Here is a 21211-nt window from a genome sequence, read left to right on the forward strand (position 1 = left end):
CAAAAATTAACCTAGAGTAAGTGCAAGGAATGCCTGTATTTTTCAAAGGTCTACTTTAAAGATCATTTTAAAGATAAGTTGAGATGAAAATATAAAGTAAGGAAGAAATCTAGAGTAATAAAGATGTTTAAACAATATACCTCTTCCTCCTCCCCCTGGAAGCAAAGGTGAGAGTCTGAGTGGACCCTCCAACAAAGTTGGAGGGGAGAGAAAAGCTCTCATTTCAGGTGAAGGTCGACCCAATGGTGAGGGACCATATGGGGAATGCTCTGGAATAATTAAAACAGCATATTTAAATTCATAGTTTCAATTAACTACACTATAGATTAGAATCCTATCTCAGCAATTACCATCGGGTCATTCTATTGCCAATTTAAATTTAATCTCTGTCCTACATACTAAACGTGCCTTGGGTTTAGCTAATATGGGATAGAGCTATATATAGAACCATGTGTTTAAGTCTATCTACCAAATAGACACTTCAGTCAATAAAAACATTACTCTTTTGGTAACTAATACACTTGAATGATCATACACTAATAAGTAAAGGACACCATATTTTAGTTATAAGAGCATTTGAGAGGCATGAAGTTTGTTTGGTTTTGTTTTGTTGTGAATGGCAGTATGCTTCCAGATATTTCAGCTGGTGAGGGTCGTACCAATAGAAGGGCTCTGTTTAAATCAGGGCCAGATAGGGCATGTATTGGGCTGTGAATTACCCAAGTAAAGTTCAGATTTTCAAAAGCTGAAAAGCAAAAACACAAAATACTCTGAAGCATCAGAAATTACTTCTGATTTATCACCAGTGAAAACTCGGTTTTACACATCAAATAAACCACTTTATCTATTAACCATATGACCAAAAGTCTGATCATTTTACAAACTTCACCATTCTCAAATAATGGTTATACTTCCAAAGATCAAAAATCAACATTATCAAAAAACAAACAAACTTCAATGCCACCCAAAATAATACTTTTCAAAACATGCTAAACTTTATTATGTAGCTTATATAATATTCAAATGTAGTTACAACAAAAGATCAAAGCATTATTTACCCTGAGACATTTTTGCATTAGATTCAGATAAAAATTCTTTCTGTATAACTCCCTCAACTCCAGATTTTGTTCCTATTTGAAATTCATAACAATCTGCTATTTCTTAACGTAGAAATACTTAATGAAACTGGACTCTCAAAGTGATTTTTATAACTTTTCAACAGTTATTAAAAGAGGAGTCTACCTACACAAGATAGGTTTGTTTTTACTACCCTAGAAGCTTAATTCCAATTCAACCAAAATTATTTTGAAAAATGTAATAAACTATTTGGAATAGTATGAGATCATAAAGATGCTAACTCACTAATGAATGGACAGAAATATTAAATACATCTTCCAAATAACTGGTTCTTTTGGGGGTAATTAAAGCAATCAAAACTCAGATAATAAAGTTTTCCCACATTTTTAATGAATTTTACATCATTTAAAATCAGCTGTTTTAATTCTTATTTTTAAGATTCAAGCAAATTCCAAAGAATGGTTAATATATAAACAGTCACAATGCCATTCCATTTAAGCAATCTTTACCCATTCACTCTACAAAAAAACAATGAGTACCTTACTATGTACCAAGCACTTTGCTTCCCAAGGAGCTCAAGGTACTAAACATACATCATCCTACAAAATGCCACTGAGAAAGCCATTATTCACATTATTGCTAGAGAACAAAACTCAGAAACTTGGGAGACCACAAGAAAACTCGGATTAGAACCCTAACTACAAAATCTAAAAAATTCATAAGGAGTAGTGTTAATTCACACTAATATAAACGGTATGTACAAAATATAATAAAATAAGTATTTTTTTAATGAGGGGTTAAAAAAAAAAAAACTACCTCTGCCAAATGCTGTATTTGGAACATCAAGTGCATAAGGATCTTTTTCTAAAAGTTCAATTTTAAACTCTGTTTCGGTTAATCTGCAAATAAAGAACAAACATTGCTAAGTTACTTATCTAAGACAGTAAGTAAATCACTCACATTTCAAGAAAAATGCCACTATTATAAACTACTTTTTATTATCTCAATATCTACATAAAAGAAACAGGTCCTGTAAAATTATTCTGACTGAAATACCTTTATATATCCTCCACTATTTATTTTAGGGTAACAGGTTCCTTTTGCCTCATGATGGTGGTTTTGTTGAGGTTTGAAATTGTTTTGATCTTTTTCAAAACTAGGCTACAAAGAATATCATATCACAGAATCCAACTTTTAGAAAGATCTTGAAGGGCCCTCCAAGGTCAATGAGTTCAAACCTATTATTTTACAACTAAGGAAAGTGAAGTTAGGAGTTCAAATGATTTATGCAAAATGAAAGTACCAGGGTTAAAACTCAGGGCTCACAGCTCTGAGTCATATAAGCTTTCCATTGTAGTGTTACCCATACGATTTCAATCATAACATAAAATTGGAATCTGATTAATTCATCCTATTTTATCCCTTTCCAAACTTTTTATCTGAAAAATATGACATTTTAAAAGAATCTGCTTTCTAGTTCTATACCATTAGATCTGAAATAAAACATTTAATCATATGGCTTTAATTTCTGAGTAGAAAAGACAAGAGACTAAAACTAACACTGGATAATGTTAATAGTACATTCTGTCAAGAAATTATAACACTATGGGAAGACTTTTACAGTCTTCACAGAAAACTATTTACTCTTCCCTTCAGTTGAACATTGTACTCTTTTATCCTTTCATTTTGTTATTGTAAAGCAATGCCATCCAATATAATAAGACCATGGAAAAAGAGAAATAATAAACATTCCATCCATTTATTCATTAAAGATGTTAATACTCTGTGAATTACCATGTCAAAGAGATTTATCCTTTCTATCTCCATCTCTTATAATCTCCTTCTACCCACCCTGGTTTAAACAAAAATTTTTTAAGTTATACTTTTTACAAAAAAATCTATGAAGTTTCTTTCTGTTACAGTAACCTCTAAGACAAGTGTTTCAAACAAAAAATCTAGTAAACTCTAATAGAACTAAGGTATAGTTTATTACTAGATATGTTGGGTCACTGAAAGTTTGTTTATCCTTATAAAAATATCAACTACTTAATAAAATAACAACTAAGAATAAAAGTCATAAGCAAAGTTTTTAAAGTATTCCTAGTAAGATACTTACTTTTGTCTGTTGTGAGCATTTTCTTTCCTTAAATCATTGAGGTTTCTTTCAGCAGTCCGAGCTGCCAACTTAAGAAAAATAATATAAGCATACATAAATATCTTAATAATTGCATACAAATATACAAAAATTGCATACAATCACTTAAGTATGTAAGTATGCATTTCAGTAAACTCAACGTAAAAAAAATTAATTTAGAAAAATATATCAAAAAGGAATGAGTTTCATACAACCAGATAAGCCTAAGGCTGGAGTTTAATCATGTACTTGCCAAGAAATGCTTTCAGCTAGATGCAAAGTCAAGGATTAGAATTACTTGGCGTTGTAAATATCCAAATAACATGACAAGAGCCATGGAAGAGGACCCAAGCTTAGGAAGGGAGACTCAGAATTATTATTATGCGTTGGAAGCACTGGCAGTAGAACAAAGTAACTATCTCTGGAAAGAAATCACTGTAATTCTGTGAAACCATAAAGGTCTAAAACTGCTGGTAAAGGCTGTTTTTTTTAATGGCTGAATATAATCAAAGCATGCTGCATGTTTATTAAGTACACAGCACTGTAGAGATACATTCCTTAGTCTTTTACATTTACTTAGAGACACTTTCATTTAATAAAAATCAGAGTACCGACACATATGTTACAAGAAAAAAAAAGCTTATACCAAGAATATGCAGTAAACCCAAACAGCTGTGGGTAAAATTAAGCCTGCATAGAATACTACATCAGATCAGATCAGTCGCTCAGTCGTGTCCGACTCTTTGCGACCCCATGAATTGCAGCACGCCAGGCCTCCCTGTCTATATTACATGTTTCCCTGTTATTCTGTGGACTCTCCAGAGCAGAAGCAGCAGAGTGTGGAACATCACACCTGCCAGATTAATGCAGTTCACTAGAGCAAATGTGACAGTCACCAAAAGGTGACTCAGTCTATAATTTTGAACTGTACCTGAGAATTGACTTTAACTGGGCAAATATTCACCAAAAGTATAGCTTAACCACATGTTAGCACTCAGTACCAAAAAGATTCCAGGTGTAAATCTTTTTCCAAGTTACATAATCAATTTTGGTACTAACAAAAAAGAACACCACTGTAACAATTTTTGTTAACAAAATAACAATTCATTTAACTTTTAATGATGCAGAGCTAAAATCATTTCTAAATGTTTGCTAATATGTAACATATTTACTCTTAAACATATGGCACAAAAATGTGTAAAGTTAAGTCAAAAGTAAATTCTACTCTGATTATAGTATAGTATATATTAAAGATATACCTGCAACAAAGAAATATAAAAACAGACTGATGATAATGATTCACACTTGAAAATTTTACACCCAGAAGTTAGCAAAAACTGTAATTTTAGTAAATAACCAACCACATTGTATTCTAAAACATTTATATTCAGATATTGAACACTTATAATATGCAAAAAAGATTCTATTAGGAACAGGTGTTAAGAAGGAAAGAAAAACAGTCCCTATAAGCTTAAATCTGTGGTAAGAACAAATACAAATAACCACAGCACTTGCCACAGGATACAAAAAAAAAAAAAGTACTATGACAATTTAAAGGAAAATTAAATCTAACAGGATGGAGCAAAGAAATGCTCAACAGAAAAAGTAACATCTAAAATTAAGAAATTATTTATTATAGTAAAATAGTGGAAACAAACTAAAAGTTTATAAAATGAAAAACTTCATAAAAAATATCTATGATATATTAAGAAAGGTTATAAAACATTAATATATGATCTTGTTTTTTTAAACATATATATGTGCTTTATGTCTCAATGTATCTATAAAAGCATGGAATAAATTAAAGTACTACTGCTGATTACTTCTTTGTACTTTTCTACATGGTATAAATTTTTGTTCAATGAGTATATATTATTTTTATAAAATATCTTTTTCGTTTGAGACATAAAGGGCATATTTTCTGCATGTTTTAATTTAAGGTCAATGTCATTATTTACTAAACAAGAATTTCAATGTATTGAAAAGAAAAAGTATAAGACTTGGAGTCTAAAAAACAAATCTATAAGACTTAGAATCTAAAAGGTCAATGTTTCAATCTCCAATCTTAACTCTCTAATCATGTGACCTAGGGCTGTTTCCTCATCAGGAAGACCTGAATTACAGTTATTGTGTGGACTGAATGAGTAATATATGTAAAATGCCTTAGAGTACAGTGCCTAGAATATATGCAATACTAATAAACATCAGTTCCTCTCCATCTTTAAAAAATAATTTTCATCTGAGCATTTAGAAAGGGATGAAGAAGACTAAATTCATTTCCAAGACCAGTGTATTATTTCAATAACAAATCTTCACTTGAACCCTCATTACAGAAGCATATAAAAGCTCAAAATTGGCAAGGATCCTGATATTCAACTTATTTAATTTCTTACTCTAAGCTGAAATCTCCATTCCAAGAAACATCCATGCCTAAAAATAAAAATATCTTCCAAGCTTCAGTTCAACAGTGATAATTTAACAGTTAACATTTACTGAATGCCTACTGTATGTCAGGTACTTGGCTATCAGAATTATCTTATTTAATGTCATCACAATAACTGTGAAATAGATACTAATATCTCTGTCTTTAGGTAAGGAATGGGTGGTAGGTGATAGAACCAGGATATCAACCAAAACAAGCTGACTCCAGACCCCATATTCACCTACTGTGCAAATCACTTCCCCTTGAAGACTTTGAGGGGCAAGTCTTTCAAAAGCCAGCTGTTAACGATAGTTCTTCATGTTAGAGACACCATCCTGATCATTACTCAAAATCTATATAGTTATCACTTCCTCATACAGTTCCTCCACAGCACTGACATGTCCTTTCTCATGATGGTCTTTTTTGTACTGTGTAACAAATAATTAAAAATCAGAGAATCAGATACCTGAATTATATTAATATAATTTTTAGAACTAGGACGGGCTTTAGATTATTATTTCAGCTAGTCCCATTGTTTTACAGATGAGTAAACAAGCCCATAGAATTTTAAAAATGTGTCCACAAGTAATTAGCTGGCAATCCACTGCTTGAAACAAGTCCATGAACGTTGCCTCACCTCCCCCAGAGTATAAGCCCCAAAGAGTAAAGCTTCTTGCAAGAAGTAAAACGCTAAAAGCAGAGAAGGAAAAATCAGATTTGTGAAGAACTGTATCAAAACAAAGTATTTAGTTCATAAGGGATATATTTCCACTACTGGTGAAATTAAAAGAAACTGATTTCTTTATACACTACCTTTTTTTCTCCGTTGTAAAAGTATACCTTTACACTGCTCATCTAAATTAGGAAAAAGAACAATTTGACAAAAAAGCCTAAGAAAATTTAATACTTACCCAATTATCATGTGCTTTTTTCTCATGAGAAATAATCTGAAAAAGAAAAGTCATTAAAATACTACTAATAACTGTTTTTTTCTGTAAAAAACATTCATAGCTACCACTATGATTTAATACAAAACTCATAAACTCAAAAATAACTCAATCATCTCTAAAAAGTCAGCAAATATTATTTTAAAGCAAATTTTCATATACATATGATCTACTCTATTATACTTCTAAAACAAAAACAAGTAAAGACAATTCAAATTTTTGTCTAGTACATTTCTGTTTTACACAATAATCAATTACAATAGGAGATACCAATTAAGAGACAACCAGCTAGACTGGTTATATATATATAGAGAGAGAGAGAGGCTCCTAATGCTGCTATATGTTTATTTATTTACACAACTCAAATTCCCAAATCAGCAGTAGTTCACATAGCAACTTTAAACAATGTCTCTTGTCCCAGAATCTTTGCTCCCTAGAAATGTTCTGCCACCACATGCAAAACCTCAAGAGACTAACTACACTCCTGCATCAAAACAGATGTGAATTCAAACAAATCACCACTGTTTGAAGTTACACACACACACACATACCTGTCCTTGATAAGAATGAATAGTTCTCTCCAACTCTTCTTCTAGATCTTTGGCTCGCTTTCTATAAAGAACAAACAATCATTCTACTCTTAACATAAACTAAGAAATGACAGAACACACTATCTCTACTGAAAATATTAATTAATTTAACACCTAGACTGCTTTGTTTCATGTCACGCTAGAATTCCACATGTTCATCACCTTTGTGGTGCTGGTTTAGTTGCAAGGTTCTAAAGCATATGTTTTTTCCTGATATAATTAGGTAAGCTTTAGGAATACTACTACTTGAGTTTACCTAAGATTTAGATGGAATATTGGCTCATTTTCATTTTTAAGAAGCATATTGGGAGATGTATTCAGATGTCTGTAGTCTTAATAGAACTCTAGGAAATTAAAGACCTGGGAGAAAGGAAATGCTATTACCTTTATACAACTAAAAAGACTTAAAGTTCATAAGACTATAAAAAGACTTTTTAAGACTAAAAACTTTTTTTGGATAAAATTCAAGCTTGCTCTTCCTAATGTAAAATGAAGTATCACAACTATTTGGAGTACTGCTGAATCTCGTCACTTATTTTCTCTAAGTTTTTATTATTTCTATTATTTTAGGATCGATTATTTCAGTAAGGATTGAGCTAAGGTAAAAACTAAATTTATGGTTTTATAAACACTTCTTCATAACTTTAATTAAGGCTTATTCTTCTTTTTGCAGCATACTTCTCAAATTGATTAATATTATATACATTCTTCCCCATGTGAACCAAAGAGGAAAGACCTTAAAATTAGTCACATTCATAAAGTTCTTAACTTTAACATAATATAGGATTGCCCATATTCAAATCCAACTAATCTAAGAGATTTTGAATTACATAGAGTAAAAGAAAAACTTTTTTCCTTTTTATATTTTCTGTATAATCGCATAAGAGCAAGACATCTAAATGAAAAATAATAAAATTATGGGGGATTTTTTTTTGAGTGCTCTGTTATTTTTTTTCTGCTTTGGGGCTTTTGTATGGATACCCTTCCTACCTCAAAAAGAAAGGGGTGAAATATATTCATACCTATAGGTCTCCAGCTCTTCAGCTGCATGGTTGATCTTTTCATCAGCTTTGGAAAGTTTCTCCTCTTTCTCTAACCGGTAATTTTCCTCCATTGTCAATTTCCTTAAAACAAAAAGGGTTTTATTTCTGTTATTGTATGTCATAAAATAATCAACGGTATACTTTTAATTATATCACAACTGGTGATTTATTCTACTGTTTCCCATAAAGCAACCTGCAAATATCAATAAAAACATCACATGTAAGAAAAAAACAAATGTACCTGAGTGTGGAATTTAATATTGTAGGCTCAAATTGTAAAGCACCTTATCCAATAAAGTACTACTAATACAGAAGCTTTAAGAGTTCATCATTATCATTTATATTTTTATCATTAAAGAAAAAATGTTTCAAAATCAAGTAACTTTCTTAAAAAAATAAATTGATGAAATGCAACCCAATCATAAATTAAGAACTTTGAATAATAACATGCTGCTGCTAAGTCGCTTCAGTCGTGTCCAACTCTTTGGGACCCCAGAGACGGCAGCCCATCAGGCTCCTCAGTCCCTGGGATTCTCCAGGCAAGAACACTGGAGTGGGTTGCCATTTCCTTCTCCAATGCGTGAAAGTGAAAAGTGAAAGTGAAGTCACTCAATCGTGTCCGACTCTTAGCGACCCCATGGACTGTAGCCCACCAGGCTCCTCCATCCATGGGATTTTCCAGGCAAGAATACTGGAGTGGGGTGCCAGTGAAAGTCGCTCAGTTATGTCCGACTCTGTGACCCTATGGACTATACAGTCCGTGGAATTCTCTAGGCCAAAATACTGGAGTGGGTAGCCTTTCCCTTCTCCAAGGGATCTTCCCAACCCAGGGATCAAACCCAAGTCTCCCACATTGCAGGTGGATTCTTTACCAGCTGAGCCACAAGTGCCTTCTCCACAAGGGAAGCCTAAATCATCACATAAGCTGAATGCAAAACATTTTTAAGCTATTTTATTTGCCACTCAATGGAGTGACAAACATAATTTATTACCTGTGAAGTATCATTTCATTTTCTTGATATAGTTCAGTCATTACTTTAAGTTTCTGCTGAAGTTTTTGAGTTTCATTTTCGAACTGTGTATTTTCTGACTGTAAAGATGCTTGTTCAGTCTGGAGATTTTTAATACACTCTACAGAAAAATGTTTTAAATCACAATTAAGGGAGCAAGTATTTTGAGCTACACATTAATATTTTATAAAAATAAAAATTACAAAAACTAATTATTAATAAACTAAATTCTTTCCAACAGAAAATCAATATTTTGTTCGCCTAATACCTTTTAACATGTTAAAGAGCTATATAAATTATTATAATTTTTTTATTATTTAAAGATTTCCTAAAAAAAATTCTAAAACCTTCAGTACTCTTTAATTGTAGCATCTAATTTTCAGTCTAGGAGACAAAAGTCACTAAAATTCTCAAAGTTTGGTGATGAGGATTTTGAAGGCAAATACTTTAGCTTAATATTTTCTGTGAACCTCTCCCACATGATTAATAATGCATCTTTTTTTCCCTAGTAAAAAGTTTACCCATTAATACTTCTACCCAGCCTCTTTTTAAGCCAAAATTTTTATACATGTTAAAAATCAAGCCAGAAATTTGGATCTTCTGATAATGAATGCCCCAAAGTCCTGCTGGCTTACACCAGATAAAGACTGGAAAGGAAAATACCAATTTAGCTTTGTTTCAACCTAAAAGAATCACCAATGAAAATTAAAATAAACAATTCTAATTAATTATGATTATAAAATAATTAGTGGATGCACTAATTAGATAAATTATTTCTCTTTCAACATAACATAATTCAACTCCTCTAACACTAAGGTGACATCTCCCCCAAAAATGTGTATGAATCATGACCATACCACAAATCTTGAAACAAGGCAAAACTCACTCTGCCTAAACAGGACAATTCCAAAATCATACTAACAATCATTAGAATTTTATTGATTTATGTAATATTATATAATTATTCTAAAACATCTACTAATTAAATATACACACCAAAAAGATAGTTTAATACCTTAACATTAAATGATTAAATGTACAGGAAATTGTCCACTTCTGTCTTTCCAAGAAATTTTTAAATCTAGATCAGTAAAGTTTGTTGACCTTTGGCCTTAAGCCATTGCCATGTCATCTTAACAATTCTTAACAAGCCATTGTTAAGTCACTTAACTGACATGTTGGATATTACTTCTTTTAAAATTGGATCATCTCTATTTAGAAAAAAAATTAAACCAACACTTAAACCTTCATTATATTTTTTCACTTCTACATTAACTATTTTGTTTCAAATCCTCTGTATCTTAAAATACCACTGCAAATGATTACCAAAAACAGCAGGTCAGAGGAGAAACAATTCAGAAGAAAACCTTTCTGTTCTGAATAGAAGATCAATTATAGAAATTTATCTTTCATGACTCCCTAAAATAAGAAAGATTTGCAAGAAGGGACACAAAGTCTCCAAATACTAGTTTTAGAAAAATAGTAATTTGCCAAGATACCATATGAAGTGATGGGGTAACTGGTGAGCAAATCTGTTACTATCCTAGCACTTTCTACAGTTCCTCACTGAAAGCCTGTTAATGTACTAAAATAATGTACTAAAATACTACTTGAAAGTAGGCTCCATATCTTTTCCTCTTGTAAATCTCCCATGGCTTTTAGTACTATACATTAGCAAAACTTTAATATTAATGTTTTTCAAAATTCAAAAATAATCCAACTACCAGTACCATGTGAATAGGGCAACAATAATTTTTTAAATAATCTGTATCTTTGGTGGTTCAACCTTTTCAAAAAATGTCTTATTATAAACACAGTTTACTTATTTTAGAAATTTTTGAAAATATAGATAAGTAAAAAGAAAACAGAAATCTGTCCATGATCCCATATTCAAAGAGAAACATGGCTGACATTTGAGAATGTCCTTCTATCATTTTTTTTGCTAACAGTTATGCTGAATTTTTTTTTTTTTTTTTTACAAAATGGAATGTTACTTACATCAACTTTTAAAATTTTGGAACATAATAGTATTTGTTCACTTTAGGGAAAAAAACGCTATCAGCAAAATTAAAAAAAAATCTTTTCAATGAAAAACAAATCAGTTCTACAGGTCTAACATCATTCCCATATATGTTAATATACTATGCAAGGACATTAGAGGAAAAAACTGTACCATAAAAAGATCTATGAAATATAGAAGTACCACTATTAAAAATCAAATTTGCAATTAACAAAGATATTTTTAATTAAGTTTTAATTTGCTACTTTTAAACAACTAAAACCATACCAAATATTTGACACTGAAATTAAAAGTACAGCTTTACATAGTTTTTTTTAAAATAATGCCATTAATTTTATATAAATATGGAGGAAACGATATGGCTTTACCAACAATGAAAACTCAGACTAACTTTTCACAAATAACAAACAAAAGTAAAAGTAAAAAAATTCAAATTGTATCTCCCCATAATTGATTCAATTAATGTTCTATTCTCTATAAGGAGACATATTTATTTAGAAAAACTTTGTAAGTCTATAGATTATCTACCTGTAAGCTCTTCTTTTGTTTTATCAACTTCAGATAATTGAGTGTAAATTTGGTTTCTTTCTCCTTCTAGGGTTTTTAAAGAAGCTCTTAACTTCAAAGAATGGGAGAAGGAGAAGAAAAAAAGCAACATTAAACAATTATACCAAAACAAACAAAAATCTCAATATACCATCCTAATCCTTTGAAGCTCTTTTACACTCCAATGAAATTACTGCCCAGACTACACAAGCCAACAATGGAGTTTCTATCTTAGAAAGTTAGCAAAGTCATCAACACATGTAAATCTCAAAACAGGCATAAAGAAGTCAGTGATTAATGTTTGAACAGCAGCTGTTTGCTTTCAGCACATAAATTTTGATCAAAGCAACCTTCACACTACATTACTGAAACTTCACATTGATCAATAAAGATCAGGATACCACTACCAGGATGAAAGAGAACAGGGATAAACCACAAGAAAATGAATCTAGTACCTACTTCTCAAGATAAGATATGGGGCAGCAGAATATTAGAAAACACTGAGACCCGAGAGTGAAGAACATTCAAAGAGGAAAGTATGGGAAAATATGTAGTAAACATTAATACAGTCCTTATCCAAAGAAATGAGTGCACACCTTGAAAATTTTTATTACAATAAATTCTAAAAACTAACAATATGAATTTCTAGTTACCATAAAAAAAATTAAAAAGCAACTGAAGAAAATTCTGATCACTTCTAAAACTTCTATCACTTATATGGTAACTATAAAATGGACATTTAAAAGAGTTACTAGGATATATGGATTTAATCCATGCTTTATTTGTTTCTCTATATTCTTATGTAGTAATGCAAACCTTAGCAGCATGAATCAGTTTCTTCAAAGCTCCTTTTGGTTGATTATCTATAATGAAAAACAAAACCATAATAACTTGATAAAACAGTACAATGCCACAACAGACAGCCAAATGATTCTATTAGTTCACTTAACTAGAGCTTTATAATCCCTTGCTACAATAGAGAATTTAACGTAAGGCACAACGGCCTCAGACCTGCTCCCAGGAAGCTAAACAAAAAAAGCAATGGAATTATCATAGTATCACGTAACACGGTTCTTCACCACTAACTCCAAAAACAGAGTTAAAATAAGCATGTGGTAGTCACCTAAATCTAGCCCCCAGTTTCAATTATTCTTAGAATCCCTCATCAGACAAAATATGAGCAGAATTATATTCCAAATTAAAATAACATTAAATGTGAGTTTTCTCATTAGAAAAATAATTATTTCTTACAAGATAAAGCAGAAGTAAAAAAGTACAAACAGAACTATATGTCTTTACTTTGAAGTGTACTTTTCTTCCAAGACATTAATGTTATCATCAAAGAAAATCTTTTAAAAAATCACACCTTCTCCTTAACACATTTTTTACTGATATAGAAAATGGAGGGAGAGAAAAGAGAAAGGTTACAAAAGTCAGAGAAACTATCATTGGGGGAAACTCAATGAAGATACCTGAAACCTCTTTGTACTATTCTTACGATTTTCTGTGAGTCTATATATCAAAACAACATGTTCTTTTTTAAAGTCAAAAGAACTGATCTGAAAATACACTAAGTGGCTATAGGGAACCTAACTTTTGCTGAGTTTTCATACTGCAACCAGCAATGGCAATAGACTTTGGGATGGTCAAAATTAAAGTACTGTCAAGATATGAACCATCTAAAAAAATGTACCCTAAGGCATTCATTTATATAACACTCAATTTTCCAACTACTCACCCACCCATTTATCAGCTTACAGTACAGGGGAAAACAGGCATGGAAAGAATTATGATGCAATATGAAGACTGCTGTGGTCGTGGTGGTCTAGTCGCTATTTCATATTCGACTTGTGCGACCCCTTGGACTGTAGCCCGCCAGGCTCCTCTGTCCGTGGGATTTCCCAGGCAAGAATACTGGAGTGGGTTGCCATTTCCTTCTCCAGGGGATCTTCCTGACCCAGGGATCAAACATGCATCTCCTGCATTGCAGGTGGTCCCCACATTGCAGGTGGATTCTTTACCACTGAGCCACCAGGGAAGCCAAAGACTGCTATAATGTACAACACATAAAAAGAACAGAGATGAGGAAGGCTGAAAGTCTATCTGAGGCGCTAAAGAAAGATTTACTGAAATGGAGCTAGCCTAGCTGAAACAGCTGAAGCTGATAGTGAGAGAGGAAAAGAATATTACACAAGTATATAAGGAGTCTTATAATAGCACATGGGGAACTAAAAGGACATACAAGAGCCAGCCATCATTTTCAGTAACAGATGATGTTATGACTTAATACCTAGGTGCGCATCATTTTCTGAATCACTCTTCATTTCCCATTCCAAGTTATCATCATCTGCAATTTCTTCACCAAGTACAGCAGTCCAGTCTTTCATCTTTCGTAAGCGCTCTGTCAGAGACTTGACGTTTACCAAAGAGGGGAAAAAAAGAGGGTAATGTCTTATGCTGGCTTTACAACCTCTGAATGCATAACTGTAGTCTAAAAATCAACCCACATGGATAAAAAGTACATGAGCTCTCACTCTCTACCCAGCATAAAATATGTAAATACCCTCAAAAACTAACATTTATTTACTATTAAGGTCTACAAGTTAAAAAATAACAACTGGTTACTCTTAATCAAATATGAAAAGTGAAAACTGAAAAGTGGCAGTCGCTCAGTCAGGCCCGACTCTTCATGACCCCATGGACTGCAATTCCCCAGGCAACAATACTGGAGCGGGTAGCCATTCGTTTCTCTAGTGATCTTCCAACTCAGGCACGGAACCCAGGTCTCCTGCGTTGCAGGTGGATTCCTTACCGTCTGAGCTATGAAGGAAGCCCAAATCAAATAAACAGAATACGTAGTAATGGCCCATTTTTACACGACTACACAGTAACAAAACATTTCTTACATGGTATCTCTCATTTGCCACAATAAGAGTAGTCACAAACATGAGAAGAAATTTTGTGTGAAGTTAAACAAATCCCCAAGTGATATATGAAAAAAGAGACTTTACAGATTCAATCTATTCAAGTAAACAACTAGCTAAGGAGATCAACTGACACAACTGACAAAAAGAAAAAGAAATTGTAAAAGAGAATCTGAGTTGGAACATTAGAGGTTTTGCTACAGTACTTTTTGACTTTTCTTAAAGAGGCTCCCCTGTCCATGGCATTCTCTAGGCAAGAATCCTGGAATGGGTTGCCATGCCTGCTCCAGGGAACTGTCCCAACCCAGGGATCGAGCCTAGGTCTCCTGCACTGGCAGGTGGGTTCTTTACTGTTGAGACACTGAGGAAGCCCCAGAAACATCCTTAGCAGTGAAGTAAGCTGTGTAAATGTATAGCTTTCAAGGTGACATCATCCACTTCACTGTGCAGGTTACAGAATGTTAGTTGTACATCTTATTAGTTAATATTAGTTAACATAATAAACAGATACTTGAGTATCTGTTTGCTGCTTAAAAACATAAGATTTAAAAGTGTAGGCAGGAAAAACTGGTAGAAGGGAGAGATAAGAAGTAGGAAAAACATCAATAAATCTTAACAGTAATACCAATTATCTTATTCCTAATGGAGTTAAAGTGCAATTAGATTTACTTAAAATATTCATCTCTGTGAAAGTACATATACCAGTTAATCTAGGCATTAAAGATATTCATATTTATATTCAATGCATATAACTTCATTTGTCCAATTTATAAAATTCTTTCCAATTCTTCTCATTAACAAAAAAAGATGGCAATCTTAAGATAAAAGCCAAAATCCAAAATCCTTTGTCTTTCTTCATTAAATATCTAGGCTAAAATAGAAGAGAGAAGAAAAAAGGACACAGAGAATATATATGTGTGTGTGTGTGTGTGTGTGTGTGTGTGTGTGTGTGTGTGTGTGTGTGTATACATACATACTACAAATCTACAAGTTTTCAAAGAACATTTTGCAACATGAATAAAAACACAGTACAACTAGTAATGTTTGCCAAAATGTACATCTCCTCAAAATAAAAGCTGCTAAAGCAAAATTTCTTATATTTCACAATTAGTATAAAGTTCTAGCTTAACTCAGTCATTAAACTAGCCGGGCTGTTTACCTTAATCTGATTTTCTTTATCACACAGAACTTGTTCGACATGTACTTTGGAGTCTTCAAATGTTATTTTCTGTTTATTAAGCTCATTCACTTGTTCTCTCCATTCTTCAGCTTCTTGTAAAAGCTAAAATTTAAACCCCAAAGAGAAAGAAAAGCAACTCTTATTATCTCATCATATTTATGTGCAGGTACACTTATTCATGGGCTTCTCTTGTGGCTCAGCTGGTAAAGAATCCACCTGCAAAGTGGGAGACCTGGGTTCCATCCCTGGGTTGGGAAGATCCCCTGGAGAAGGGAAAGGCTACCCACTCCAGTATTCTGGCCTGGAGAATTCCATGGACTGTATAGTCCATGGGGTCACAAAGGGTCGGACACAACTAAGCCACTTTCACTTTTCACTTTCACACTTATGTATGTAAGGTATATCATTAAAAGAACCTCACAAAAGGAAGAAGTAACTCATTACTGTATCAAACTCAGGTGTGGATGCACTTATTTATATTACCTAGGTGCACGACTAATAAATAGGCTTCCCTGGTGGCTCAGTGGTAAAGAATCTGCCTGCCAGTGAAGGAGACCTGGGTTTGATCCCTGGGTTGGCTCCAGTATTCTTGCCTGGGAAATCCCATGGACAGAAGAGCCTAGTGGGCTACAGTCCATGGAGTTGCAAAGAGTCCAACACAACTTAGCAACTGAGCACACATGCACCACTAATAAATATTATACAACACAGTGTGTTGCTAAGAAGGGCGAGAAAAAATGAGGTGACGGGGAAGAAGGAGTGTAATGAAGAAAGAAGGGAAGGGAGGAAGGGCTCCTTTTTTCAAAGAACTTTTAAAACATGGGTTTTAAAGTAAAATAACAGACTAACATTCTTCAACTACTTACATGATAAATTTATATCAAATTAAAAGCTTTCTGAGACAAACACACTTGTTAGATTTGACCATTTCTTGCCATTCTTTATATCCCATATAACATGCCATACCTCATTTATATTAAAGTTTATTTTTTAATCATGTGTCGTTTTGTGGCTAACTAAACTTCAGAAATACCCTTAATCTAGAATAGATCAAATTCTGCATAAACAATCTTTTACTGTATAGACTTTTACAGAGGAGAACTTTCTCAACATAAATAAAAGGTAAAGACTGTCATAAAAGATAAACTTAATTATATAATGCTTATTTTAAAGTTGTGCAAATCAAAAAATAACAGAAATAAAATTTAAAATTTAAAAACAAGCAAGTAACTAGAAAGAAATCTTTATATATATCACAGGGTTAATAACTGTAATATGCAAAAAGCTTTTAGAAGTCAATAAGAAAAAAAGGTCCCCTCCCCCAAAAATACAATCAGCAAGTGATTTACAAAAGAATCAGCCCATATATATATATATACACATGGAAAAAAGGCCAATTTTATTTAAATTTAAAACTCTATTCTATTAAATAGTAATTACTGGGTTTCCCTGCAAAATTAAGGTTTCATCAGCATATTCCCTAGCACACAAAAAACTAGTCCTTCTCCATGTATGTTAGTAAAGTAAGATAATTTTGACAGATTAAAAATAAATAAGAATTTAAGAATAAAACTTGGATTTGGTGACTGGCTGATCTTTAGTGAGTTACTAAGGAGACTGCATACATAGCAAGCAGTCTTATAAGGTTAAAGAAGGAATGTGTTAGAACATGGAGTCAGTGCATACAGAATAGTTTATTTCAAAAACTCTGATGACCAAAAGGAGTTAGAGTAAAGCAGCTATAAAGAGTAAGACAATCTAGATGAAATATTTTCAATGTACAGAAGGTCACTTTTGACTATATTGATAACACAGCAAAATTAACACAGGATGTATTGATACCAGCCACTTTCACCTGAAATCTACTAAGATGACAGTAAAAAGGTTTAAGGGGGAAAAAAAGCATAAACCCACAAGGAAAGAGACAAAATGTGATGAAGAAAAAGATAGTTCCAGAAGTGGAAAGTGATGGAAGCATGGTAAAAGACCAGACAATTGAAATCTAAGGCAGAAGATGGTAGAGTCTAAAAGTAGTGTTGACTTGATACAAACCAGGAAGGCTCATGATTTGGAGGTACAAGTACTAGTTTGTAAGTGGAATGAAAAGAGAAGGACTACTCAAAAGTCTGTATGAAAACTAGTTAGAGAAAAGCCCATGTTCTCCCCACACATACATATACAAACACTCTAATTCTCAGTCCATCCCTCTCTCCCTCTGTCTTTTACATGCACAAACACATGCATGTGCACACACGCTTACACACACATACACACACATCTGGCAAAAGCCTGGAAGGTTATTCTCTAGCTAGAATCTGAAATCTGGGACACCTGACCCAGGTAAAGGTGTGAGTAATAAGCTGTAAACATAAAAGCATTAAGCGAAAACTGACTTATTGAATAGTGAGATACCAGCCCTCCTTACCTCAATGTTCACAAACAACCCTATACCTACCAAACGGGAACTGTGGAGGATTCATCCCTGTGGAAAATGGTATTTGAAAACCAACAACTGGGGACCCTCCAATGAAATACCCTAGCCAGATTACTGTGTAGAAAGGCCCGTAAGAAACACACACAGGGCTTCCAACTAGATTTGGAGAGCCCTGCTATTAAACAGACACCCATGAATCACCAAACATCTGAAAAAAGAAACCCTTAGACAAAAGACATAGACTAAAACAGAACACAAAGGAACTTGAAGGAAACAAGGCAACTCAGGAAAAAAAAAAATCAAAAAAGAGTAGGGAAGAAAAACATGACATCCTCAGCAAAGTAAGACACTGCATCCATGAAATCAGTAAAAAGCATAAGCAAAACAACAAACAATTCTCACAAGCAAAAAATATCAGAGAATAAGTGAACAAAAGTTTCATAGTCATAAAGAAACCAAAAAAGACATTTTCAAATAATTTCATACATCATACAAAATACACCCCAAAATGAATAAAATAATTCAAGTAAATTTCCCAGAACTGAATCAAGAGCAAGAGTTTCCAGACAGAGTGTAACCAACAAATATATGGAAAAAGACCCACACTAAGCCATATCATTGTGAAATTTCAGAGAACTGGAAATAATGAACAATACTAAAATTTTCCACAGGGGAAAAGAATAGGTAACAAAAAATGTTCAGTAATCCAAACAGCATGTGACTTCTCACAAGTAAGTCTGGAAAATGAAGACAATAGAGTAATAATGTCAAAATTTCAAGAGAAAAAAAAAAAAATGCAACCCAGAAGATATCCAACCGAGAAGAAGACATTCTAAGTCATGAAACTTCTTAAAAAGTTTCCTCCTATGCTTTTTCTCAGGAAGATAATCAAGGGAATTTACCACATAAAGCACACACATGACATGGGAAATAGAATATCCAACACAGAAAAAAAAAACAAGTCAAAGGATAGGGGTGAAGTGAAATCTCAGAACGGCAGAAATACAACAGACCTGGAGAACAAGTTCCTACTGAACTAGGAGGACGGAAGACCCCAGAAAGTACTGCTTCAAGGAAAAAATAAAATTAGATTAACCAAAGCCTTTGCACACATCAACAAAATATTTACATAATCTCTAAAAGAGACATTTATGATTGAAATACAGATAAATTACAGATACGTCTAAAAGAAACAAGACAATTATTAACTCTATGGCAAATAAAAAGTTGAGTGAAACAAAATACGTAATCAGAGCACATCATGTGACTCAGCTGTGAACAATGTTTAGAAAATTATAAATAATGTTATCATTAAAAAAATCTCCCACTGAAAAATTCTAACTGTATTGGGAGAATAGTTTGAGAGGAAATATGTTTGGGTATGTGGCAGTGTCTACATATGTGAGGAGGAAGAAGATAAAAGTTAAATCCTTACTATATCTGCCACCATAGCCGCTTCTGTCTTTAGGCCCCTAGCTGCAATAGCTCTCATGGTATTCTCTGCTCTCCTACAATCTGGCTTTGAAGATTTGTGCTAAACGCTATTTGCTATTATTATCAAAATGGTGAGTGTCCAGGCTTACTTTCACTCCTGGGGGAATAGGGTTCCAGGAATATAGACCTTTGTATCCTTTACAAAAGAGACACCATAGGGTACATAAGAGATTGCCCTGCTCTTGTGGTCTCCAGAAATAGCCCACTTTTGCCCCTAGCATGAGTCAGTCATGAGTATGCCCAGAATATTTATAATCATATACTCACAAGTTGAGGAGTCCCTTTACAGTACAAACCTGTTTCTGGCTTTCTTGAAGCTGAGAATTTTCACTCAGAGCATCTTTTATAGCTATCTTAAGTCGTTCTTCATTCATCTGAAATATTTTGAAGGTTGTTTTGGCCTAAGTAGAATACAACATAGTGAGATTACAAGAATTAGTTTAATAGCCCTTTTTTATACACACTCCTTGAAACACGGAATTAAAGTTAAAAACACGCCAATATTAATAGGAGAGGCAGCATGCTATAGCAGAAAAAAGGCTGGCTTAACTCATGGTCTAGTCACTCAAGGTCTAGGTGCTCTGCCACTAACTTGCCACATGACTTTGGACACGTGATTCAACCCCTCATAACCTTCTATGTACACTACCTGGAAACTTTAATTAACTTTCTATTGTCTCTCTTCAGTTCAGTTCAGTTCAGTCACTCAGTCGTGTCTGACTCTTTGCGACCCCATGAATCACAGCACGCCAGGCCTCCCTGTCCATCACCAACTCCCGGAGTTCACTCAGACTCATGTCCATCGAGTCAGTGATGCCATCCAGCCATCTCATCCTCTGTCGTCCCCTTCTCCTCTTGGCCCCAATCCCTCCCAGCATCAGAGTCTTTTCCAATGAGTCAACTCTTCGCATGAGGTGGCCTAAGTACTGGAATTTCACCTTTAGCATCATTCCTTCCAAAGAAATCCCAGGGCTGATATCCTTCAGAATGGACTGGTTGGATCTCCTTAAAATCCACAGAAGCCTTTCTGTCCATTTTGTCTACTAATATTAAGTGCCAATCACCTTCAACAGTGAACCGTATATACAGCTATAGCTCAATAAATATTATTCAATGAAAAAAATGAACTTTCCTCAGATGCTCTATATTTTACAACTGTACCTAGGGCTTCCCTGGTGGCTCAGTGGTAAAGAAACTGCCTGTCAATGCAAGAGACACAGGTTTAATTCCATGTGTCAAGGAGCACCTAAGCCCGTTTGCTACAACTATTGAGCCTATACTCTAGAGGCTAAGAGCCACAACTACTGAGTCCACGTACGGCAACTACTGAACCTCATACACCCAGAACCTGTGCTCTGCAGCAAGAGGAGCCACTGCACTGAGAGGCCCT

General features: G+C 33.6%; 1 protein-coding gene across 39 annotated transcripts in view; it reads right to left on the reverse strand.

Moving 5' to 3' along the window:
• The window catches only part of MIA2 (MIA SH3 domain ER export factor 2), a 97101-nt gene that overhangs the window by 20428 nt on the left and 55462 nt on the right, over nt 1–21211 (reverse strand). For 23 of the 39 annotated variants that reach the window (XM_086363400.1, XM_086363399.1, XM_086363416.1 and 20 more), the window contains 12 exons: nt 20118–20222; nt 15873–15995; nt 14080–14200; nt 12606–12652; nt 11772–11862; nt 9206–9344; nt 8193–8294; nt 7132–7192; nt 6545–6580; nt 3194–3261; nt 1894–1976; nt 141–269 (listed from right to left, as the gene is read on the reverse strand). In XM_086363400.1, the coding sequence (XP_086219526.1) occupies nt 141–269; nt 1894–1976; nt 3194–3261; nt 6545–6580; nt 7132–7192; nt 8193–8294; nt 9206–9344; nt 11772–11862; nt 12606–12652; nt 14080–14200; nt 15873–15995; nt 20118–20222 (1105 nt within the window). The remainder of the gene's footprint in view (nt 1–140; nt 270–1893; nt 1977–3193; nt 3262–6544; nt 6581–7131; nt 7193–8192; nt 8295–9205; nt 9345–11771; nt 11863–12605; nt 12653–14079; nt 14201–15872; nt 15996–20117; nt 20223–21211) is intronic. The other 16 variants (XM_086363402.1, XM_086363401.1, XM_086363432.1 and 13 more) reach the window with 1 other exon arrangement.

This window comes from Bos grunniens, chromosome 21 (assembly GCF_055505025.1).
Source record: "Bos grunniens cultivar Pamir isolate PY7600 chromosome 21, Bosgru_T2T1.0, whole genome shotgun sequence".
NCBI classification, from domain to species: Eukaryota; Metazoa; Chordata; class Mammalia; order Artiodactyla; family Bovidae; genus Bos; species Bos grunniens.